We start from the raw sequence: 25879 nt of genomic DNA on the forward strand, positions 1-25879 counted from the left end.
GCCACCATGTTGAAGAAAGCATTGTGTCTACTAGCAATAGACTTTTCAGTACGTGTACAACCTCCTTGTGCACCAATGTACCCTGGCACCTAGGGCTTTGGAACCCAGCTGGAGGCAAACCTGGGATATTCAGGGGGTGCAGCTTTGACAGATTCTTAGAGCTGGATCTGCTCCTGTAAAAAATAAGGGTGTGCCAAAGTTGCCAAGTACGCAGATTATGGCAAATGCTCATCCATACCATTGAAAATATAGTTCTGCTTTATTACAAAAATAATTTATGGTTAACCCACAGTTTCTTTTTTTTTTTCACTCTTACGCTTCTTTTATACTGGTGTTTCCTAAATGTTCCTGGATCTTATTAGTCACTAACACTAGAATAAGTGCGCAGATTAGCAGAGTAAGTGAGAAGTCTGAGTTTCTTATATGGATACAGTATGTGTCCTGACTTTGTGGCTCAAACTATTTAAAGCAAGAGAGCCAGTAAGAGAACCAGACAACCATAATTTGCACAATGATCAGTGAAGTCCCCACTGATAGTCACCATGTTTCTCTCAGGAAAGAAGCATATCATGGACCTTTCAAAGCTGAGTGTTACAGAAAATGGAATTATTTTCACATAACATGTTGTATTCACAAAATGTATGTTGTAAACTGAGCTTTTATTCCACAGTAAATACATTATAACAATAGGGTGATGAAGATCTAGTGTGTGAACCTGGCTTTAGTATAAGTGTAAAAAGAATAAAAATTGACTCTGGTCATTGAAATAACTAGCTCGGCAGAAAGGATCTGTATCTTCAGTATTGACATGTTATCAAAAAATACTGAAAAAAGTCTTATCCTTCTTTGAAGACAAAAGTTTTCTAATAGCTTAGAACGCGAATCAGTTCCTTGTTTGATGCTGATCCGTACAATGTAATAAAATAATTAAAAAATAAAAAAAATATTGATCATAACCTATGTCTTGTTGAAGAAGTACAGACTACAGTCTTGAAATACTGGATTTTTACTTTAAAGCCATTTTATTTTCTATGTACAGGATTTATTTTACAGCCGATACAGACATGTACTGATAAAATAAAATGTACATATAATATAATAAAATATTTTTACATTGATAAAAGTCTGATACTTTGGATTTGTATAGAACATTTAACTGCTTATGAGAATAATTTACAATGTAAGCACAAAAAATGTATTACACAGTGAACATAATCTCTTAACTTCTTACAATGTCAAAAAACTCTGGCCAGAATGTCTTGTTAAGATCATTGGTCCTCTAACCTATTCCATTGCTTGGCCTTCTAAAACCCGAATGTTATTAAAATCCATCCTAGACTGTGTCTGCTACTTTGGGTGGCCATACAAATAATGTGTAACAATAGGCAAAATTCAAAATGAGATATACAGTATACTACTGTAATATTGGTATTACTGGTAATAGTATTAACAAAGCAGTTTTTTTTTTACTGGGACCCCTATTAAAATTGTTTTTTTTTAACCTGTGAATCAGTTACTTTTTTATTTTCTTTACCAGTCCAATCTGTGTAGCAAAATGACAGTTACAGCTCTGGTGGGGGTGCTTAGAACAGTCAGTTCTTTTGGAATATTAAAAACAAAAACTGTTACTGTAACTAAAAATAAGTGTAACTAACTAAAAGGTGTTAGTTGCAGTTTTAGTTACTATATATTTAAAACTGCATGCACATAATCAACTACCCTTTCTACAGGTAGAAGGAAAAAGAGATTTATTGGCAGGAATTATTAGGTAATATAATGATTTATATCATATAAATATGTTATAAAAATAACAGGGATTGGAATAACAAAAATGGTTGTGTTAATGCTAATAACAGATTGCATCAGATGTCAATTTTTTTTTAATTGGACCCATAGTTGTACAGGAATACCGTTTTTTTAATGATCCCATACAGGTTCCACCACACCTCTTCTATCTACAAAAGACAGACTTCAGAAGCAGTACAAGCCGATTTTACACTGCTTAGCCCTACTGCACAAATACAAATACAATTTCTATAAGGAGAGCCCAATATACTGCACACGAAAGTATTTACATGGCTTAAGCAGTTAACGCACTTTACAACAAACCCTCACCCAACTCTGTAGCTATAGGCATTGTGGAACAACTCATCCTTGGGTTTGACAATCCTTAGTTTTTTTTCCTATTGCTTTCTATCGAAAGGCACTGCCAGCTTGTAAACTAGTTCTAGGCTACTCTAAGATGATTCTAAGGCCAGCAGAGATGCATATTTTTCTGACATTTTCTCATTCAGTTGATTGCTTTTTCGAAAGGTTTGTTTGTGATGAATAGTTCGTCTTCGTTGCCATTGGCGGATGGAATTCTGGGCTTCCACACTGAGCTGTCTTGATACGGTATTGAAGGTGCTTATATGGTACAAAGCTCCAAACAAAGTAGTCAAATAATAACCTCCTGAAAATAAAATACAAGAATTAGTATGACAAGATAAACAGAGAGATCTGTAATGGTAAGTTTATTGCTAATACAAGCTCAATAAGCACAAGCCACCTTTCTTTAAAATGCCAATGGGTATAAAAGGCATTACAGGTATAGAAGGAACCTACAGTCTTTTTTGATCAAGCAACGCTTGTATGCCCCTTCCCACATTCAGCTGTGTTTTAAAAAAATACTTTTCCTGTAAGCGAGAGTTACTTTATGAGCCAAAGTAACAGGTGACAGAATGGATCTGGCCTCCACATAATCAAGGCTTTGTTTCTGCTAAAAGAAAGTGCATTGTTGTGTGTTATAGCGCAATGCATAGTGCTGACCCCATTTATTAAACTGAATGGGAAACGCACTAAAACAAACAGAAATGCGTGCAGTAGTATATTGTAAAAACACACTGCAGGGCAACACATAAGTGCAAATATCAGACTTTGCTTTCTACACCATATCTGTTGTCCTTGAGTATGTGAAGTTCAGTAAACCGCATTACATTGCACATAGTGGGAATGAGGCCCAAAACGAATGTGTTATAAGGTCTTATGTATTCACTTTGTCCTGGAGTCATATCCAAATCAATTCAACATTAAACATTTTCATACTTTATTTTAGTCATTTTAGCACCTATTGTGGATATTGCATCAAGAATCATAAAGCTAGAAAGAGTAAATCTCTCCAACTGGGACAGAGTAGAGTAAAAGAGTAAAACAAAAAGCTAGAGTTAATGTTTGTTGTATATAGATAAAAAAGGAAAAGAATAAAGACAAAAAGAAAATATGATGTATATGAGCTCGTGACAATCAATGTAAACGTACCTTCTCCTTGAAGCTGAAAAGGATCCCCAAGTTCCATCATATACTCCACATCTAACTGAACACAAGTGAGGTCGCATTCCAGCAACACATTTATCAGAACTGGTAAGAAGTCATCAGCCCCAAATGCTTCTGGGAGAAATAAATTAAGAATTGAAGTCAGAATTGTAAGCCACATTTAATAAATCTAAACAAAAACAGTCTATTATAGTGTGGGAAATGGAAAGAAAAAAATCACATGGCAAGCCTAAATTTTCTTAGTGTGAACAAATCATTTCCTTCTTGAGGGGTTCAGCACAAATATCTAAAGTATGTTAATGCTTCCGTATATTTAAGGTTGTCTACTGTGTCTCCTTGCTCTTTAAACGCAGTCTCCCCATGTACTTTATTTTTATAGGAAATAAAGGTTCTACACTGGGACTCTCCAAAAACCATGAGCATCTTACTATTTCACAAACAATAAGGATGTACACGGATATTAGATGTGTATCATTTGATCTTACCAATGATAAACTAGATAAAGTTACCTATGCCTATGGCTACCACCATACTTCTGTATGCCACACCAGTCAAATGTTTTTAATTGTGAATTTATCATTAATTCACGCATAGACCTTCAAGCTTAACCACCACTTGTCAATTTTTCTAAGCTACTATCTGTTCAACAAATAAGACCAGAATTCCAGATTGTGTACCAATGTCATCCAATGTCCAAAGCCAAAATTGACCCTTCAAACTTGCGGTTAACACAAGCTGAAAGGTTATTTTTTAGACATCATATTTTTCTGATGAACAATGTTTCCTTAGTGTTAGAACATACATAACAAACCAATGGGGGAATATAAAACCACATATGATTAAGCTTACCTTTCTTCCCACTGGATGCTTCCATTGATTCATAAATATGTTTGCAGACTTTCAACAAATGTCTTATTTTCTTTTCTGGGGAATAAGCTTTGTGCATGTGGGCCAGTCTCTGTTTGATCTTCTCCATGGTGGCCAACCCAGGCATTCCTGCTCGTGGCTTTTGATCACTAAGGCTCCATTTCTTCATCTTTTTCTGGTTATCTAGCAACATCTCTAAAGAGCCATCTTTGTTGTGCATCTCCAGAAGTTGACAGTAAATTGCACTTTGAAGGGGTTTCAAAACACACTTGTACAAAGATGATTCGATGACAGAGGCTAAAAGTAAAGTAAAGCAACATGTATTATAAACTGATTTTATTTGTTTCAGAAATAAGTCATCTGAATACTTCTATTGGTTCAGTTTTGATATAGAGCTGAACTCTATATTGAAAATATCTATTAACATATCAATAATTGAATCCAAATATAAAACTCTCTTAAGGTAGTACTTGGTGCCAGATAAACTCCATTATGCACACCTCTTGTCCTCCCTTGGCACTAAGGTACAATGGAATATATTTGGTGGTCTTGTGCCATTGAACAACAATATTGGAGAGCAGTTTGTGTCCTATGTTCCAGGATCCTAGATCAAAGATCAGCAAACTTTTTTGGCCACTAGGCCATTTCAGGGGTAGGCAGGAGCACACTAGGCTGGACTCCCTCTCGAGTCCCACTCTAATGGCTCCACCCCTCACCAGGAATGCCCCCTGAAGGGAAATCCCTTTCCTCTGCAATGAATACAGAGGAGAGGGAATGGTCCCTATTTACCCTGGCAGCGGCAGTGTTAATGTCGGCCACAGTAAATAGCGAAGGGAGCCACAACATGGAGGCTCAATAGCTGCATGCGGCTCCGGAGCTTCCGCGGCTCTGGCTCCTGTAGTTTGTTCCGGCTCCACCACAGGTTGCCGGCTGTGATTAGGCCAGATCAGCAAGGGGGCGTTAGGCCGGAACAAACTACAGGCTAGGCCGTAACTGGCCTAAAGGCCTGAGTTTGCCTACCTCTGTCCTAGATACTCAGTTGTCCACCAACCCTTTTAGTGCCTAATTTACCTAAATGGATTTACTTTTGCCCAAGCATTCTTATTGCCTACTTAGATATATGCTCCCAACAGCCCAAGTCAACCTAGCTAAATCATGGCAACCCAAGCAGCTCTCACTTGATGGAATTAAGCCCAAACCACAATGGTGTTTGATCAATGACAAACCCACTAGTACTCTCAAATATAACCCCCCAGACTTTCACATCACATGGAACCAGTAGATCCCATATTCTACTAAATAATACATTTCTTTCATTTATTTAGGTCCCTGATTTGGTCTACTTCCTTGAAAATCCTGGAATTACCTTAGGTTATTTTTAGGTTAGTTTGTTTCCTATTTGTATCCTAACGTTATTAAAGGTTAAACCTTAAATTAAACCTTATTTAAATATATTTATTGATTTTCAAGGAGTAGTAATACAACATTTTTAACTACACAAAAATGTTGGTAATTTTATTTACTTCTAGATGTAATGTCACTACTTTCGTAACTGATATTAATGTTACCTTTTGTTTATAAGACATTATATGATGTTCCCCATTAAACTGTCAACCCCCTTATTCTTAAAAACTATTTATCTTTAAAGCTAAACTCTAGGCAGACATAAACATACAACAGACAAACAATACAGATACTTTGTATAAAATAGGTCAAAACTGGACCTTAGCTCAACACCTTACTGGAGTATTATAATAATATCCCTATAATAATCCTTCTTTAATCATAACATTTGAGCATTACATATTCTTTTGCATTAATTATCTAAAGTTTTAAACCATTTAGCTAATAACAATATGGTAATTCACAAACTGTATTTTTAGTCTGTGTATATAAAAATATAAAACTGTGGTTCTTGTTCTATCCTTGTATGAGTAGACTCCCCATATAAGGAAAATCTTCATTAGTTTCAGAATGAGTACAGGAAATTCTGGAGGTAGAAAGGTTAGATGTGTAGTATACAGAGGCTAATACGGGTATTTGATTTCCCAAGTTTAGTAAATGCATTATCTCTTCTACTTTGATGTGCAGGCCACAGTAAGCACTAAAATGTGAACGGAAGTCTCAGCTTGTAATGTAAAACCACAGAAGCATGTTATTTCTGAGAGTTTCCCTATCTTACACTCAAGTTTTGATTGATTGAGTTACCAGCATAGACAACCAGAACAGGCAACAATAGTAAAAACATTCTGTGGTAAGGTATTCACAATTAAAACTGTTGATTCTTTCATCAATGTCTAGAATTGTAAGAATGAAAAAAATATTCATATATCTAACTCTAATTCTTGTATATAAGGCAATATATTTGTGGTTTACTGTATATTACTGTGTGTCATTATTTTTACGTTGGACCAATCCAGAAACCTTTACCGAAATGGACTTTACGGGCAACATTGGTTGCATTTGTAAAGCTTGTTTTGCAATGGTTGCAAAGAACAAATAACCAAAATATAAACAAACAAAATTAGACAAATCTTTGGTAAAGCATCAGTCAACAATGACAAATATGTGTTAACTGTTTTTCACTGTAGTCTAAAGCTAAAGAGAATTGCAAGCTTCACAAGAAACCTTTGGAATGTTACATTTAAAAAACAAATCTTATAACATTTCTTCTTTATGAACAATGCCCTTGGTATTGGAAAAACACATTCAATGCAAATCATTTAGTCCAAAAACACACAAAGTGCTTAACCTAACTGCAATGCTAAAGGTAGTACTGAAATCAATCCTGTATCCAGTAAACCTCTTTGGAATGCCTAGGTTGTACATGGGGTTTCACCTATTCTCCAACTAGATTTGGCCCTGTCTCTTCCTTGCATCCTTACTTTTTATTATTCAAATCTGAAATGTCAATGGCCCTGATTTATTAAAGTCCCCTAAGGCTGGAGAGAATATACTTTCATCAGTGAAGCTAGGTGATCCAGCAAACCTGGAATGGATCCGGTCCAGAATTTAAAACATTTGCTAACAAATACAGTTAGGTCCATAAATATTTAGACAGAAACAACTTTTTTCTAATTTTGGTTCTGTACATTACCACAATTAATTTTAAATGAACTGCAGAAGTTCAGCTTTAATTCAGTAGGTTGCACAAAAAGATTGCAACTAAAGCCTTTTTTTTACACAATCACTTCATTTTAGGGGCTCAAAAGTAATTGGACAATTAACTTAATGGCTATTTCATGGGCCGGTGTGGGCAATTCCTTCATTATGTCATTAGCAATTAGGCAGATAAAAGACCTGGAGTTGATTTGAGGTGGGGGTGCTTGTATGTGGAAGATTTTGCTGTGAACAGACAACATGCGGACAAAGGAGCTCTCCATGCAGGTGAAACAAGCCATCCTTAAGCTGCAGAAACAGAAAAGAAACAAAGCACTGGTGAACTCAGCAACGCCAAAAGACCTGGACGTCCATGGAAGACAACAGTGGTGGATGATCGCAGAATCATTTCTATGGTGAAGAGAAACCCCTTCACAACAGCCAACTAAGTGAACAACACTCTCCAGGAAGTAGGCGTATTGATATCCAAGTCTACCATAATGAGAAGACTGCATGAAAGTAAATACAGGGGGTGCACTGCAAGGTGCAAGCCACTCATAAGCCTCAAGAATAGAAAGGCTAGGCTGGACTTTGCTAAAAAAAACATCTAAAAAAGCCAGCACAGTTCTGGAAAAACATTCTTTGGACAGATGAAACCAAGATCAACCTTTCCCAGAATGATGGCAAGAAAAAAGTATGGAGAAGGCGTGGAACAGCTCATGATCCAAAGCATACCACATCATCTGTAAAACATGGCGGAGGCAGTGTGATGGCTTGGGCTGCCAGTGGCACTGGGACACTAGTGTTTATCCATGATGTGACACAGAAGCAGACGAATGAATTCTGAGGTGTTCAGAGACATACTGTCTGCTCAAATCCAGCTAAATGCAGTCACATTGAAAGTCTGCAGTTCATCTGCATCTGAGTTGTTTCATTTAAAATTAATTTTCATAATGTACAGAACCAAATTGAGAAAAAAAGTTGTCTCTGTCCAAATATGTATGGGGACTTAACTGTAGCTAATGACTTTTAGGAAATCCATTCCAGGTTTTCTGTATCATCCGGCTTTACTGATGGAAGTGTATTCTCTCCAGCTTGGGACTAGGATCTAATTGGCTTTCCAAGAACACAAAAATCAGTTTGAAAGACTGTGAACAACAAAAGTTCATACTTTACCACTATTGTTAGGGTTTCTAGGCACATTCTAGGCCAGGCCAAGTTCACAAACAAAGGTGAAATCCAACTTTTGGTATTTCTTTCTTTACCAGGTGAACACATTAACAAATAATAACTTGTGTATATAGGTCACTGAGATAAATGATCTGTTGGCAGCTACATGGTGTATCTTGGGTGTTATGTGTCCCTTTATAAATAAATCTCTTTAAAAGCACTGCAGTATTGACACATGGGACACATACGGTACCATCTCTTGCTTAACCACTGGTATGTTACAAAATAGCCATGCACCGTCAACATAAATGTATTTACTCTTGTTATGCTTCCTCTAAGTAATTGGCACATTTTCTAATTTGTGCAATGTAATGCATACATTTTCTTGGGAACCAGTAGATGATATCATCAAGAAATATATTGTCATCACTGCTCTTACTATACATCCTGTACACATATGTACAACGTTTATCCAAAAAAAACAATTAAGCACTCCACAAATGATAAAATTTGTCCATAATGAAACTTTAAATGTTGGGTGTATATGGTATACAGCAATGGGGTCTACCAAAAACCTTTTAAACATGTAATCTAATGTCTATCACTAAGCTGTAGCCAGTTGTTTCTCTATTTTATTTTCCCTCTGATCTCTTACTATATGAGATGTCAATAACTTTAAAACTCCTTAGTAAAAAAATATAATAGTCATACCAATTTTAAATTCTTCAATTTCTTGGCGTTCCAGGATTTCCAATGTCTCGTTTCTCTCCAACAGATGGTTTTTCGAGTTGGTGAGCAGTTGACGTAAAGCCTGTAGCATTTCTGTAGAAGAAAGATACACAACGGATCGTTTTTGGAGTTGGATTGTGAATGTTTGAACTATTCCACCCAAGTACGATGAAGGGTCTTCTGCCAGTTGTTGGATTCTGTTTCCCAGGTGTTTCTCTGGGGACACAAGTCCAGTTAGTGCAGTGCTAACAGCTAGTAGACTGTGCCTAACTATATCTCCAAGTCCATGTGAATGGTGTCTCTTTGGCCTCAAGGAGCAACGGTCTCCTTCCTCCTCAACACTACTAATGGAAACAGAGTCCAGCTCTGGTGGAGGAGGGAGGAGGAAACTGTCAGAGGAACTCAGAGAAGTGTCTGAATTAGCTTTCTTCAAAACAGTTTTTAAAATATCTTCTTCTTGAATCCAGGACACTCTGTGTCGAAGCAGGGCAGATTTCCTTTCCCGAGATAGCCTTAGTGTCTTATTCCTTTCAATTAAAATATTATCCGAAGTTTGGGTTTCATTTATCTCCACCATGTTTTCTCTTTTTGGATCACTATGTAGACGTATCACAGATTTTCTTAGAAGCTTTGGAGTACTTTGATTTTCTTGACTTTTGCAGCAAGCATTTAGGTGTTCATCTTTAGTAACAACAACTTTAGGTTCCTCCATACATGAATCTTCACAAACATTTGTTGGTTTATCTGGATTGCTGAGATGACCATCTTGTATATCTGCAGGAATAATAGATGTTACCCCAGGTTAAGCAAGGAAGTGGTAATTTTTTTTAATTTCACACTGTTTATGATGTACAAAAACAGTTATTCATGGTGGATGGTGATTGAATGACACAATAACACAAGATTCTCGTACTTAATTGCATATTATACAATTTGTATTATATTATTTCTGACTATAATGATGATTACATTAAGAAAAAACATCTATCACATAGAGTTGCCTTGCTAGAGGCCTGAATCTCCATTTACTGAATGCCTGGACCCTGTTGTGGATATCTCTTTGCACATGATAGTGACTGCAAAGTTAATTATACAAAGAAGATGTGTTCCTCTTATTGTGGTGTTTTATGCAATTATTGCTGCTGAAAAAGTTTAAACTCTGATGCATTGTTGAAACAACATGCTTTATATAGAACGGCTGGATTTACATCTGTGAGCAGCAACACTAATTAGAATATGTTTAATTAAGGGTTATTTGTGGTATTTGAAAGCACCTTGAAATCTGCATATAGAGATACAGATATTAATTACTCTCTCTTCAATGTAGGGCAGATAAACATCTTTCTGTGTGGTTGCCTCTCATAAAACATTTGTCATGCTTTTTCAACTGCTAAAAACTGTCCCATCCTCCAACAGCATATCTGTGTGCTGGGTCATTCATATGAATAGCAGATTCATATGTCAGTAGTTGTGCTGAGCTCACCATTTTAGTGCACGTATATAAATGCACTGTATGTTGCATTGCACTGCCCTAAAAAAGTGCAGATATGGTTTTCTATGTGCTGAATCTTGTCAAGTGTCTAGTTAAAATTAAAAAAAAAAAAAGTTTGTCAATGCCTACACATTTGGAAAATGAACCTTCAGTTTGGACTTCCTATCAAGATATTATGCTTTCCTAGGGACAAGATTGCATTTTGCATAATGACGCTCTTGGGCCAGTGCCTAGGGCCCCAGGATAAAGCAAGGGAACTGTAGATGAAGCCCTGAGGACCTGGTGAGTTGAGCCAGGGGATCATTGCATACATCCAAGTTAGGCATACGCCGTTGATACTGATGATTTTACTCCTTTATTTTAGATATTTTTATATACGGTATATGTTTTTCTAGGAAGAATGAAGCGGTAATTCGTGATCAGTCATTTATCAATCTACCACAGTGGATTGATAAATGATGCCAGTGGACTGATGTACATGTCAGATTTTCATCGACATCAGCATGATGTTTTAGGCAACAGTCACCTGACCTGTATACAAAGTATAGGTTTGTGAACTTTTTAACCACATCTTAGCAAATACTAATGGGACTGTTTTTTGTCAGGTTTGTTTCCCTCACCATCTTCTGCAGGAGGTCCAAGTCTTATTTCTTCCTGGCCTTCTCCAGATATCCATGGTACACTCTTCCTTTTCTCCTTTGCTTGGTTATGTGTGAGCCAACTGTCTCCGTGTTCATGCAGAAACAGAGGATTGATGATACAGAGGGCTCCATTCTCAGATGTTACCTGTATTGAACAGAAATGTTGCCCCGGCTTGTTGCTTTGTGGTAGATCCAGTTTCATTCTCTAAAGGAAAAATCCAGTTGGAAATGCATATACGCTTCCACAACTTCCTAGAAACAAAACAATAAAAACAAGATTAAAATTGTGCCTGAACATTGGACATATATATCAATACTGTAACAGCTGAAGTTATGACAACATTAAACCCTATTCAAATCCGCAATATTCAAGATCAGGGCAACCACACAAGCTGTCACAATTTTTCAAAGCCCCCCACTTTGAGGATCCACAAGCTATATACAGTACCTGCCGAACCTCCTTTACCAGCCTTCATCTGCCTGCATTGCACAGAGAAGCAGAAATACCCAGTAAATAGTCACCAGGTCAAAAATAAGGTGTGACAGGAAAACAGAAAGGTAGCATTTAGCATTCTTGAAATCACCTATTAACAACGGTTCCTCTACCAATTCTGAAAATATTTGGCTCAGTTGGCTTTACACAATTCCTACTACTAAAAATCCAGAATAAATAACCCATTGCTGAATCCTGTATTGTTCAACATCTCCTTCTTTCTATATTGCGGTTGCTGTGCAATTCATTGTATTAGAAGCAGCTGGGTATTCAAAGGCAGACGGAAGCTACACATTGCATCCAGGAACAGTAACACAAACCATTTCAATGCAAATGTGTGCACAAAATGGTTACCAGCCACCCCAATGCACTTGAATGGGAGCAGCTTAGAAAAGGATTGAGCATAGGGCAAACTTCTGCGGTTCACCACATGTTCGAAATTATCCTAACAGTTTAGGTAGTGCATATACTCCACAATGTCCGTCCCTTAATGTTTTGCCACATTTGTCTTTAAATTCAGTCCACATATGAGATTATTTTAGGTCCTCCATAGTTGATAAATCTCACAACAGGCCTAACTTGGCACTAAATATTATGTATTTGTTCGCATAATGAACACTTTGTTGGTTTTAATTGTACTTTGCAAAACATTTAATAACTAGAACTGAACACTAACAGCTCATGTTTATGTTAATATACGGTAGCAGGATATTGCTATATTACTTCTGTTTTTACTTATGAAGAAGTTTAGGGAAGTCCAGTATGACATAATTGCCTTATTTCTGATCATAGCTATTCAGAGGCTGATAAGAAAGTTCGAGCATACAAATAATGTATTTTACAGTTTTTTGTTAATAAAAGAAAACTGAATGTTGATAAATATATTATTGATTGGTATTAATAAAGCACGTAATATGCTTTACCTAAAGGTAACTAATACATTGTCAAGGAGTAAAATTCGAAGCATATTTCTTATGGGGACATGGAATTCAGTCCTGATGACAAGGGTTACAGGACTATTAGAGTGGGTAAACCACAGCGGGGACAAAGACAGCAATGAAAATCTGACATAAGTCCAACTTTTCTCTACTTGGCTTCAAATTCATTTTAGCACTTTGAGACCATGCCTATTGGAAGTACAAACAGGCCATAATGCTCTCAAGTCTGTAAAAAGTGATCTGTATTCGCAAATGTAAAGACTGGTCTAGTAAAGAAGAAAAGAGGGTTTAAAGTAGTTAGGATTGTTCTACCTGTGGTTGGAAATGCAGAAGCTTAGACAATGACTTACTAGACTAGAAATGCTACTGTAATTTCAAAAATACAGAACAAGAAGTACAAAATTAATCTAATCAAGCATGGGCAAATGTCTACACAAGAACACCTTTGTTTGTAGTACGTGCTTCTGTTTGTCAGGGAACTTGGAAAAAACTAAAGCAAAGAATGCACTAATACTCATTTATGCTTAAGAGGGGATGAGAAGTAGAAGGAAATATCAACTGAGGAAAAAGAATAAGGTAACTGAGTTCTCAGTAGTATAACAAGCACCTTTCTTGAATTTCACATTGGCATATAGTGTCTTTAGAGTATTCACTTTTTCCATTTGTAATATGTTGCGGACTGATGCTACAATCTTTAAATTCCTTGTTTTTCCTATTAAATGACACAATGACGAAGTGAAAACATAAATTGTAGACAAATGTCTAAGTGTATTAAAAAAGAAGTACAGTGATACCTCGGTTAACAAAGATAATTTGTTCCGAAATCACATTTGTTAGCCAAAATCTTTACTAGCCGAAACGTGATTTCTTATAGGTTTCTATAGAAAATCATTTAATTCTTTCCGGATGTTATCACAATTTAAAGATAAGGTTTAAAAAAAAATATTAAAAAGCACAATTTAAAAAGGTCATAAACTCACCAAACTCACCTAAAATGAACAGCTTGCACAAGAAACAGCAGGTAACAGGTACATTATTCTAATAAATGCAATTAGGACAGATGTTTGTCTCAACATAATATTAAGCAGTGTGGTGTCAGTTACTGTATAAAATCCTCACTGTGAGCTAATCACAAAGAAAGCAAAAAAAAAAAATTATGAAGCCTAGACATTCATTAACTTCTGCAGCAAACCGTGCTTTGATATGCAAAAAGAAACAACTGCAGAGTTTGTCTTGGTCATTAAACAGTTACAAAATGTTACAGAAGAGCTCAGCTGTTAAGCAAAAGATTTTAGAAAAAGATTTTTGTATGTAAATAATAAATGCTATAAATAATACCTACCTCTCAAATTCACAGCTACACAAGCCCCCCTCTATATAGGTCAAAGCTATGTCTTTCGCTCACTTTTTGATACAGCAGTCGTCCCCAACTTTTTCAAGCTTGCAGATAACTGAATCTACAAACTCCGGACCGCGTCACTTAAAGGAGAAAAATCCTCCGTCCTGTGAAACTTCATATTTCCAGAACCCACCCATTCCCCCATCGCAGGTACAAAGACACAACCTGCCCACCGCTCTGAGCCTGCAATCAGTATGGGAGACATGGTCTGTGGCTCTGGCCCCGTGTGCCCCCCAAGCGGGGTCTCTCTGGCACTGGCCAGAGCTGCGGCCCACCTGTCGGATAGACCAGGGGTTGGGGACCCCTGTGATACAGTATATAGAAAGGATTTATCGTGTCTCTTACTTCCGAGTAAATATTTGTTAGCCAAGTCCCATAAACAGTGAAAAAAAATGTTAGCTGAAAAATTTATTAGCAAAGCAACTCGTTAGCCGGAGTATCATTGTATTCAGACCCTTTACTTAATACTTAGTTGAATCACCTTTTCCTGGCCAGACAACCAGCACTTGGAGGAGCCCTGGTTATGGCCATTTTCTTCCATTTGAAAATTATGGAGGCCACTGTGTTCTTGGGAACCTTTGTGCAGCAGAAAAAAATTTGTAGCCCTCTCTTTGCAACAATCCTGTCTCTGAGCTCTGCAGGCCATTCCTTTTCAGATCACGTCCAATCAATTTAATTTACGGCTGGTGGACTCCAATCTAGGTGCATGTCCTAAAGTGTCCTAGCCAGAAGCCCTGACTTGAGCCCTCTCAAACATTTCTGGATAGACCTGAAAATGGCTGTCTATCAACGGTCCCCATCCAACCTGAATAAGCTTAAGAAAATTTGCAAAGGGGGTCTTAATACTTTCTGAAGCCATCTTCAGGATCAGCCGACATAAAAGTGTCATTAAAGGCGAAACCTGGTAGGATGAGCCACTCTTGATTTCTTATCTGTCGTTGATACTTCACAAAGAAGAATTCTCCGCCATTAATCTAACCCTGTTCCCATCCACCTGGAAATGTTGGGTGTTCCTGCACATATTTGTTTCTTCTGTGGATTTTTAAAAATCATAAAATAAATGCAAACTAAGAACAGCAAAAACCCCTCATAATAGCCATATTAGGTGTACACAACTGGAGAATCGAGTAGAGAACTCACCAGTTAAATCCTTTATTGCCCCATAATTAACTATCATGTACTTTAACACTACAGTATCAACCCAAAACTGAAATATCAGCTTTGTATTGATTTACTTTTCAAAGCAGGCCAATAATGTAAAACCATAAGCATTTGGTCTGTGACCTCTGCTGAGAAAATCCATGAAGTATTTATTGTAATCTATTACTTTTATTTACCCATCCCAGCAAAAGTTGTTATTCCATCTTAATATTTATGTCCACACATATGTTAATACATGATAATATGGGATAACATAGTAACATCACCAATATGTTAACATGTTATCCCAGACTATAATCAAACAAACAAGATAACTCGAAGAATAGCACAAGTTTACCAAAATACAAATATATAACATAAACATAATTATTTCTAATTCATATAATATATAATATAATATTACCCCATATATAAACGAGAACCCCATTTCATCTGAAATTGTACATCATAATTGGTGAAGGTTTTATGTGAATTGTAAAAATAAACAGAATAAATGTAATTGTTTTAATGTATGTAATGTTTTTTAAAAAATGGATTGTTTTTTGTTTTAAATATTTTTTTACTACCTTAAAAGTCGTAACTCTCTTTTTTGTGCTGTTTGTATTTGTAATTCATACATACATTTATCAAATACCATAAAAAACCTTCAAGGTTACAGTGTAATCCTGAGTGCTTGGCACTTAGGATTCCACACTATACCATATATTCCAATAATACAATTTATATACTTTTCTGAGATAATTTATGAAGTTAAAATAATCTACATAATCTGATCATAACAATTTAGAATAATTGAATAAAAACTTCAGCAAAAACTTTCAAAGCATTAATGAAATTTTGTTAGCAAAAGCTGTATGTCCCACTTACCCAGCGATGTCCTAACAATTAAGAGGTGACTTGCCAAGTTAAAAAGGAGAAGACTGCATAAAGACTTTCTATGCAAGACTTCCTAAAAACTCTTACAGGAAGGGGTCAGTTTATTATGTCCATTCTCTCTCCTCCCTGTATTTCCTCTACAAACCAAGATAATTATCTGTATAGCTTCATTTTACTGTTCATGTCTAAATTTACACTCAGACAATGAATAGCAAATAGACTGCATTTCTTTTTGGTCAGTGCCAAAAAACAGGTTATGCTGATAGTGTAATCATTTTATTTGTAAGCACACATATATTCTTAATATACCTAAATAATGTGAACAACAATTTGTTATTTCATATCCACCTGACTGCTTTATTGTCACGCCATAATCCTAAAACATTAATTTAATTCAGTTTGCCAAAGCAAACTGTCTACAACATGTATACCTTGAACTTTATATATAATAGGCTTTTCCTGAACACTTGCATAAAGGAAGTATGTCTGTATTGACAAGAACATAAAAGCAACTCATACTGTTTTACAGAGGACATTTAATGAATTAAGCATAAAAAAAGAAAAGAAGGTAATTATGCCAATCTCAGCAAATAGGTGACTTTTTCTTTTATATCTTTCTGTCAAATGTTGTTTATCATTATAAGTACAAAGATCCTATATTCTGTAATTTAATATTAACACAATATTGTAAGCTTGGTTAGGAACAAGGAAATGTTATGTGTAAAAGTGTGTGCCAAAAAGTTGTGCCAGCGCAGAAAAAAAAAAAAAAAATCAATATTAGGCAGGATTGGATTTATCCCTTAGACCAGCCATTCCCAACCAGGGTTCCCCCAGAGGTTGCTAGAGATTCTGGAACTTTGTCGGATTGACCCCCCAATTGATGACGCATGCAATGTTCACGGGTCAATGCTACTTGGTAGTGCTAGCTGAATTTGCAATACGAAGGTGGTTATATAGACAGGTTATATAAAACGTGTCTATATAAAAATTGGGGATCCACTGATCCCCAATAAATGTTAAAGGTTTCCAGCTGCTTGTGAGTGCAGTAAAGCTTGCACAGTAGAATCAAATAGTTTCATTTTTTCAAAATAATTCTTTGCCTTGTGGTTTGTTTATGTCTATGAACTCATGCCTGTGGTCTAGTAATTAAGATGTATCTGTATTCTACATAACCAATAGATTCAGATTCTCTTTGTCTATGCATGTAAAGTGTGCAAGTAAAAAAACACCATTTTCCCCATTCTCATCTGAAGTTTACTGAAGACGGTCCTGAAATAGCCATGAATGTATCTAACAGCCTTTCAAGGAACCGTATAGCATGTACCACCATTTTTATTTTTTTTTAAGGTTGGAGGCAGAGCCATTTGTCAATCATGTCACATGTATGATGTGCATCACCAAGGATGCGCAGTGATCCCGAGGACATGAATCTCTACTCAACGGTTTCATGGATACATTATTGGCAGCAGTTCCTACCTCGCTAACTGCATTTTACCAAAAAGAAAGTAAGGGGAACTCACCAATAGCAACACAGAGAGAAATACAGTGAGTCATTGGGATTAAAATCTCTAATATTGGTGGCCATTGAAAATAATGCTCACCCCTGCTGTGGTGGGTAGAATAGAATAGAATAGCCTGCTGTACCACGTGGTGTTGGTCCTAAACCTATGCAGGCATCATCAAATAGAAGATGAATTAATACTAGTTTGAGGGACCTTCAAAAAACTTTGAGGAACCTCTGGCTTTGTCACTTTCTTGATTTGTAGTAATATGAACTTAGGTAAACATTTAGGCAAGGACACTATCTGCATGGAGTTTCTAAGTTCTCATGCTTTCTTGTGTTTTCTCGGGACATTCCACTGGAAGCAGTTGGTACTGTAAAGTGTTGCATAGTATGTTGGCACTTTTTTAAATACATTGCATTATTATTACCACTTTTCTAATTACAACATATACACAATGCTCCCCCTACTTATGGCAAGATTAACCAAAGACAAATAGGAAGCACATTAAACACACTAAATAAAACAAATTGAAAGAAAAACATAGCAAATCTTGTTTCAATAAATACTTTTGCTGGGGCAGATACCCATTACTACTAAAACTGCATATCTGAGTAATGCAAAGAAGAGTAGTATACCATTGCCACTTGTAACTACAATATAATGGTAATAATTACTATTATCATTTTTATATCAAAAGCTTTGCAATATAGTGCCCACAGAACTACTGGTATTATAGAACAAGCTAAAAGTCCCAACTCTCTACCACACAAATACATTCTCGTAGGAATTCAGGAGTTTGCCAATTCACTATAGTTTTGGATAGCAAGAGGAAATTTATACACTGGTAACAAATGCACCGTTAATAAAAGCTTTATCGGAATAACATATTTTGTTTAATCACCAGTACAATAATATTAGTACTTACCTTGCAAGGCCACAAGTAAGACATGAATAGGAGGGTGTGAAATTAACCAAGTCACAAAAGTAAATGAGACATTACTGGAATTTACTGCATTTACACCTTCTCATTTCCTTTGTACTGCTCTGAAGTGTCTACAACAGAAACAAAAAGCAGAGTACAGATCTGCCGCAGAAAGAATGAAACAAATAAATGTAACAGACTTTGCCAGCAATCCACCTAAAAACGTGGGGTTTGCAGGCTATTTTGTTGCAGTGAAATATGGATTTTCCAGCTGTGGGCTTTTATAAACCCAATTATTTGTGGGTACAAAAAGAAAAAACATTTGCTACTCCGTTCCCACACGTTCCTCTTTAACATATGTTCAGAAAGATTCTATGAAAATAATGTATATGTAGAAAACTAATTTGTGAAAAGAAAGCTATTATTTTTGTTCTGCTAATTACACATTTAGTTTTTGCTCTGAGGACATCGGAGAAGTAACATACCCAATCTCATGTTCCACACCATGATCAACAGTTCTTTAGGAACCCTCTTAGGGAGTAAATGAGAAAGAGACAAAATGCAAACCGTTTCTTCTCTCTTCCAAAAACCATAATGCTCTGTCACACCAATATCATTGCCATATCATACATGAAATGTTTTTTTATCCATAATGCTGTGTGACACCACTATCATAACTGTAATATAAAATGTTTATTAATCCATAATGCTCTGTGACACCAACTAAACCATCAGCATCAAACATAAAATGTGGGGTTTTACATTTTTCATTTTAATTCTTTGATACTTTTTTCTCACAATAAAGGAAAACGTGCAAAACTAAAAAAACACTTTTTTTCCCAAACTGCAAATAGCTTTGTCACACTTTGTAAAACCTTTTCTTGTCATTTCTTTGATTGTTTTCTAACAGGTGTTTCTAGAAAAAAAATTGAAGCCGGGTGATTCAGCAAACCTGGAATGGATCTGGGGGGCGTGGCCAGCCGATGGCGGAGTAGGCAGCACATCCGCTCTGCTCCGTGTTCCACCGGGGGGGGAAGCCGCATATATCAGCGCAACAGCGCCTGCAATTCAAGCCTGATGGGCCCTAAAGTGAAGGGGGGACAGAGGAGCCGCACCGGAGGTGACCCGCCGGCGCCTAGAGGCATCCCAAGCCTGTTTTCCACAGGCCCCAAAGCCGCGTGTGACCAGGCCGCAAAGCCGGGGCCTCAATTAGTGAAGGAGGCCGGATCGCGGACGGACGCGGCCCGGAGCAACCCTGCTTCCATAGTTCCCTCTCCAGACAGGGAACAAAGGACTGCCCTAGACATGGAGACACCACCATCTGGCCAGGTAACTCGTTCCCCTGACCATACACAGTTTCCCTCTAGTGCCCCATCTTCTATGGGAGACTCTCCTAGGGCCTCATTCTCACAGGGGGCAGAGGAAGACACCTGGGACTGGAAAGCCCATCTTAGGGCACTTAACGCGCTCAGATTTAGATCATAGTATCGGGAGGCTTGAGGCCAGTTGCAAAGCGGAATTCTTACATATCCAGCAGACCTTACAACAAGTTTCCAGTACTACCAATACCCTTCAGAACACATGTGCGGAACTTTCTTCTCAACTATTGTCTCATGAGGCTGTTCTGGAACGTCAGGCTGCCCAAATTCAGATGTTGTACTTAATGCAAGATGACGCGGAGAATCGCAACAGGCGCAATAATATCCGTATACGCGGGTTGCCAGAAACAGTGCCTAATTCTGAGTTGTACAATGCTGCATATACTATCTTTGCTCAGTTATTGGCGATCCCCCCAGAAGTAGACATTGAAATTGATAGAGTGCATAGGACTCTGGGCCCAAAGGGAAAGGATCCCCAACGCCCCAGGGATGTGATATGCCGGGTTCATTTTTACAGAACCAAGGAGGACATTATGAGGAATATGCTGGGGCCCAAATACAACTGATGCCAGACCTGTCCAAACATACATTGGATCTTCGGAGGGCTGTTCGGCCCTTATTGGATGTGCTCCGTGATCGGAATATTCCTTATCGTTGGGGGTATCCATTCCACCTCATTGCTAGATCAGGCGGCAAGAATTACATCTTCAGAGGCCCCGATGATTTACCACGATTCTTGAGAAATTTACAGCTCCCAGATGTGCGGCTCCTGGCGTGGCCTGATGTTCCCTTGTCTTTTCCCTCTGGACCCTCCAACCGCCCAGATCACCGGCCAATCGCACCCTCTACTTCTTCTTCGCCTGGAAGGCAGCAAAGCACTGGCCCGGAGACAGATTCATCTACCCTTATGTCAAAGCTCTCAAATCCTTGATTGCCCTCTTTATTTTGTCTTCATCCTGGAGGCATACCCCACTGCTCATCTAAGATGTTCCAGGACGGACGGTGAAGGTTTTTCTCTCTTTTAATGTGACTTAATCGTTTGAACAGTTGCACTCAGATGTGGACACATGTGTTTTATTGGCGGTTGTTCATATTTTCTATTATGTTCATCTCGGGAACACGCACGGGCGGATCGGCTCGTTGGTAATGTATGGAATTATATGTTTCTCTTTTTTCAGTTCCCTTACAATAGAGCCTTGTTTTAGTAATTGGCAGGATAAATATTTTCCTAGGGCACTGAGTGGACTACCTTTTATTTATCCCTTGGCTCGTAGTTTTATGTTGAAATTGTCGCTGCTTATTATGCTCCTTATATATACAAGATTTGAGTAGAGCCCTGAGGGCTTATAACGATGTTGGTTTATCCCCCGGGTGGATATATGGTCTTGGAGGTTATCTTTTGGCGTTCCCTTCACTTAGTGTACCCCTTTGACGTCTGGGACCCAGCCCCTCCCAGCCGCCTGTTACCCTCTTTCCCCCCTTACCTGACTCTCAATAATTTTTTAGATCCGACTGGCCTGTCACTATGTCCAACACATGCTCGCACGATTCCCGAGGGTTGAAAGTCCGTACCCTCAATGTTAAAGGCCTCAATAGCCCTAATAAACGCTCCCAGGTGCTATATAACCAACATAAAGCCAAGGTTCATATTTTACTGCTCCAGGAAACTCATTTCCACTCCCATAAGATTCCGGTTCTACGAAACCGGTATTATACCACTCATAGCTCCAACCCTGAGGTAAAACGAAAGGTGTATCCATAGCTTTTCACAAATCTATCCAGATTCAGATACTGGACACCTGTGTTGACCCGCAAGGACGATTTGTGTTTGCAAAGATCTCCTTATGGGATAAGATTTATACAGTAGCCACATTCTATTCTAATCAACAGCCGACTCAAGCAGCGGTCCAGTTTCTGACTAAGCTTAACTCGTTCATGGAAGGTGCTTTGATAATTGGGGGGGATTTTAACTTCCCTCTTGACCCTTGAGTGGATACATCGTCAGGGAAATCTTCTGTTTCCTATTCCAAATTGAATCTGTTTAAGGCCAAATTGAATGAGTTACACTTGATTGATGTTTGGCGGACCCTGCACCCTGGCGACAAGGATTATACTTTCTATTCTAACCCCCACCATACTTACTCTCGCATTGACTATATCTTCATTAGCCATAGATTACTGGACTTGCAGCCTACAGCCCATATTGAAAGCTGCCCTTGGTCAGACCATGCCTTGGTTTCCTCTATTTTCCAGATCCCTATAAGAGAGTTCAGAGAGTGGACCTGGAAATGCAATGATTCCCTTTTTAGAGACTCGGTCTGTGCAAGGGCTGTATTGGACACTATTCAAAATTTCTTAAATGATCATAGGTCTGACGAGACTTCTCTCCCTTTCCAATGGGAAGCTCTTAAAGCCGTGCTGCGTGGGGTCCACGCAAGGTTCCAGCAAATCCAGCAAGGTTCTAGGCTTAAGAAAATCAGATTACAAGAGATTAACCTCACACTTGACAACATAAAGAGGTTAGAAAGGTTACACAAAAATAACATGTCCTCGGATGTATTTATTGAATTAACCTCTGCCAGGCGACGCCTACTTGAACTTTATGATTTGGCTCACCTAAAGTTTAGGGATAAATACCGCAAATCCTTTTATCAACATGGAGAGAAATGTGGCCGACTTTTGGCGAGGGGCTTGCACCCCAGACCTGCGGCCACATATATCCCTTCTATACCGAGTGCTTCGGGAGATAACACCTCCATTCCCCAGGAGATATTAACAGTATTCCATAATTATTATGCGGAATTATACAATATTCAACCCTCACCACTCCTCCCTCCTTCCCTCCAGGACTATATAGCCTCTACAGCACTGCCGGAATTAGCCCCAGAGCTAAAAACTAGCCTGGAATCTGCGTTCACGGAAGCGGAGGTGACTGCAGTTATTAAAAATACTCCAGCAGGCAAGAGCCCAGGACCAGATGGGTTTACACCCAAATTTTATAAAATACATGTTCAAACCCTGGCACCGTTCATGACTAGGGTGTTCTCCTCTATATCGGGGGATAGTCCCTTCCCTACTCAAAGTCTAGAAGCGCACATTACTGTTCTCCCTAAACCAGGCAAGGACCATTCCATTTGTTCTAATTATAGACCAATTTCCTTAATCAATGTAGATGCCAAACTTTTCTCCAAATTAATAGCCAACCGTCTGGCCCGTTATTTGCCAGGCCTTATTCATACAGATCAGGTACGTTTTATTTATGGAAGGGAGGCCAGAGATAATACACTCAAAACCCTACTACTTACTCACGCTGCCAAAATGTCTGGGACTCCGGTATGTCTGGTATCGGTAGACGCTGAAAAGGCGTTGGATAGGGTCAGCTGGGCTTTTATGTATCAGGCCTTACGCCAGATTGGCCTAGGGCCATTGATGATGGCCAGAATAGCCGCACTTTACTCCGCCCCCACAGCCCGGGTAAGGGTCAATGGAGGCCTGTCGAATCCGTTTCCTATTGGTAATGGTACTAGACAGGGTTGCCCACTATCACCCCTTTTATACGCCATAGTGATGGAACACTTGGCAGTGGCGCTGAGACAAAATCAACATGTCCAGGGGATAAAGACAGATAAACTCCATTTTAAGTTGTCCCTGTTTGCTGATGATGTCTTAATGTATATCTCATCTCCACAGCTATCTATCCCAGCGATTTTACAGGAGTTCGAGAGATTTGGGATGTTGAGTAATTTTAAAGTGAACTTTGACAAATCTGACATACTAAATATTTCTCTCTCGCCTTCCCAAATTCAATACATTAAATCCCATACACAGTTTCGGCTTTGTACCGAAAAGCTCAAATATTTGGGGATCTTTATAACGGCGGATATGGACAAATTGTTTAGTTGTAATTATGAACCATTGCTTGATAAATTGAAGGTAGAACTAGGGAGATACACTCTCCTCCCTCTCTCTTGGTTCGCTAGGATTAACCCTCTTAAAATGGATATCTTGCCTAAATTATTATATGTCTTTCAGAGGATCCCAATTTATTTATCGCAGACCTATTTAGGCAAAATACAACGGTTATGTAGGCAGTTCCTGTGGTCCTCGAGGCGCCCCAGAATAGCTCTTAGGTATCTTATCAGACCTAAACCAATGGGCGGGGCTGGAGTCCCTGATATTAGAAGCTATTACAGGGCGACGATGCTGACTCGGGTGGTTGACTGGTTTCACAACAGAGACCGTAAGACCTGGGTTGTATTGGAAAATATTTTATCCCCAGTTGATCTTCGCTCCTTATTGTGGATAGACAGGACCCGGCTCCATGTTCCTCAATCGCTACCAAGGGTCACACTTGATGTTTTAAAGGAGTGGGATACCCTGACTAGGAGGGGACTAGTGTCCTCTAAAATAGGACCCATGACCCCCGTTTGACAACCCCTCGTTTGCACCGGCAATGAATGTGGTCCAGTTTCTATCTTGGACGGCTGAGGATCATAGGCAGATCTGTAGTATACTCCAGAACGGGAGGGTTCCGCCCCTCTCCTCCTTGGACGCCGGGGTGCAGCAGTTGCCGAACGCATGGTTCTTGCATTTTCAATTGTCCTCTTTTATTATGCAATTTTTACATTCCTATACCACACAAAGGAGTTTAACGGCATTTGAATCTTTACTCCGCTCTAAAAATAGACCGTTACATGTTATTTCTCAGGTTTACGAGATATTGCTTGGAATTTATGCACACAAGGCCCCTCTATACATGAGATGTTGGGAGATAGATCTGGGGATGGTTATTTCCCCATTGGATTGGGAAAAGGCGTTTGTTCTGACCCATAGAATGGCTCCCCCTTGTAAAGCTCAAGAGACCAACTATAAAATCCTCTCCAGGTGGTATTTATGTCCCACTGATATCCATCATATTTCTCCTACGGTCTCTGATAGCTGTTGGGGATGTGCTTCCCAACAGGGCACCTTGTTACATATTTGGTGGGAGTGCCCGGGCATCCGCAAATTATGGGATCAAATAGCTGATATCTATAATGAGGTGACGGGATCTACTTTAAAGCTAACTCCTCAAATATCTCTACTGTCCATCCTTCCTGGGTCCCTCAAAGCCTGTAAGAACAATGTGCTTCGCCATTTTCTTACTGCGGCCAGAGCGATTATTCCTCGTAAGTGGAAACAACCCTTGGTACCCACCATGAGGGATTGGTTGGCCGAAATGGAAAAAATACAACATATGGAAAGATTAATAGCTGAGGATGAGAATAAGTTGGAGCAATACAAACTGACATGGTCGACTTGGGATTGGTTCAAAGAATCGCCTCAGTCCAGACCACATTGGCAATAAAATATAGCGGAATGCGTGGGAGTTGAAACCCCTGTTATGCTTGAGGGCTTCTTTAATAATATGAGAGTTTGTTTAGGTGAGAGGCCAGTTGGTTACTTACAACAAACAATCCTAATGGAAGAGAAGGGGGAGAGCGTGCAGCAGGGTGCGGCTCCGTCGTATGTACACCACTCGTTCATGCATCGTGCAGTCCCTTGTCGTTGGAAAGGATCATGAAAGATCAATAATTACACGTGTGTATGCAGCTTTAGAACAATATTCAGATTCAGACACAAACTAGGTAACAATAAGCCATAAAGCCCAGTTAGTTTAAATCAGCTAAAGATTCCAGAAGCATCAAAACAAAAGATGCGCAAAGTCTTACAGTTCATTTTCTTTAGAAAGCAACCACAGGCAACCCGAGTAGCCAGTATTCTGCCAGGATGTGTACTTTATGTGTAGAAGGAGTGGTCTCACAAATGTTGAATGATATTAGATGTGGAAATAAGGGAAGGGGTAATAACAAAAACATACCTAAACAGAAAAAAAGCAAAATACACCCTTGAAAAA

General features: G+C 38.5%; 1 protein-coding gene across 4 annotated transcripts; it reads right to left on the reverse strand.

The window, feature by feature from the left end:
- Nucleotides 1-1003: 1003 nt before the first annotated feature.
- Nucleotides 1004-18702, reverse strand: LOC140341056 (ras and Rab interactor 3-like). 4 transcript variants are annotated; one of them, XM_072426594.1, is made up of 6 exons: nt 18608-18702; nt 11290-11562; nt 9160-9951; nt 4162-4476; nt 3298-3426; nt 1004-2452 (listed from the first exon to the last, which is right to left on the reverse strand). In XM_072426594.1, exons 2-6 carry the CDS (start codon nt 11510-11512, stop codon nt 2238-2240), a joined length of 1674 nt encoding a protein of 557 aa, XP_072282695.1. In that variant the 5' UTR covers nt 11513-11562; nt 18608-18702; the 3' UTR covers nt 1004-2237. The 4 variants fall into 4 exon arrangements, with proteins under 4 accessions (XP_072282695.1, XP_072282706.1, XP_072282681.1 ...); XM_072426605.1 differs by lacking the exon at nt 18608-18702 and adding an exon at nt 16169-16231 and having other exon boundaries at nt 3298-3423; XM_072426580.1 differs by lacking the exon at nt 18608-18702 and adding an exon at nt 16169-16231.
- Between the last annotated feature and the right edge of the window lie 7177 nt (nt 18703-25879).

Source organism: Pyxicephalus adspersus, chromosome 1, assembly GCF_032062135.1.
Source record: "Pyxicephalus adspersus chromosome 1, UCB_Pads_2.0, whole genome shotgun sequence".
In the NCBI taxonomy this organism is placed as follows: Eukaryota; Metazoa; Chordata; class Amphibia; order Anura; family Pyxicephalidae; genus Pyxicephalus; species Pyxicephalus adspersus.

Coding starts and splice junctions, on each gene's coding strand:
- LOC140341056 (XM_072426594.1), bottom strand. CDS start 11,512: ATGAAACTGGATCTACCACAAAGCAACAAGCCGGGGCAACATTTCTGT. Junction 4,477..9,159: donor AATTGAAGAATTTAAAATTG/GTATGACTATTA, acceptor CTTTACTTTTAG/CCTCTGTCATCGAATCATCT. Junction 3,427..4,161: donor AGCATCCAGTGGGAAGAAAG/GTAAGCTTAATC, acceptor TATTTCTCCCAG/AAGCATTTGGGGCTGATGAC.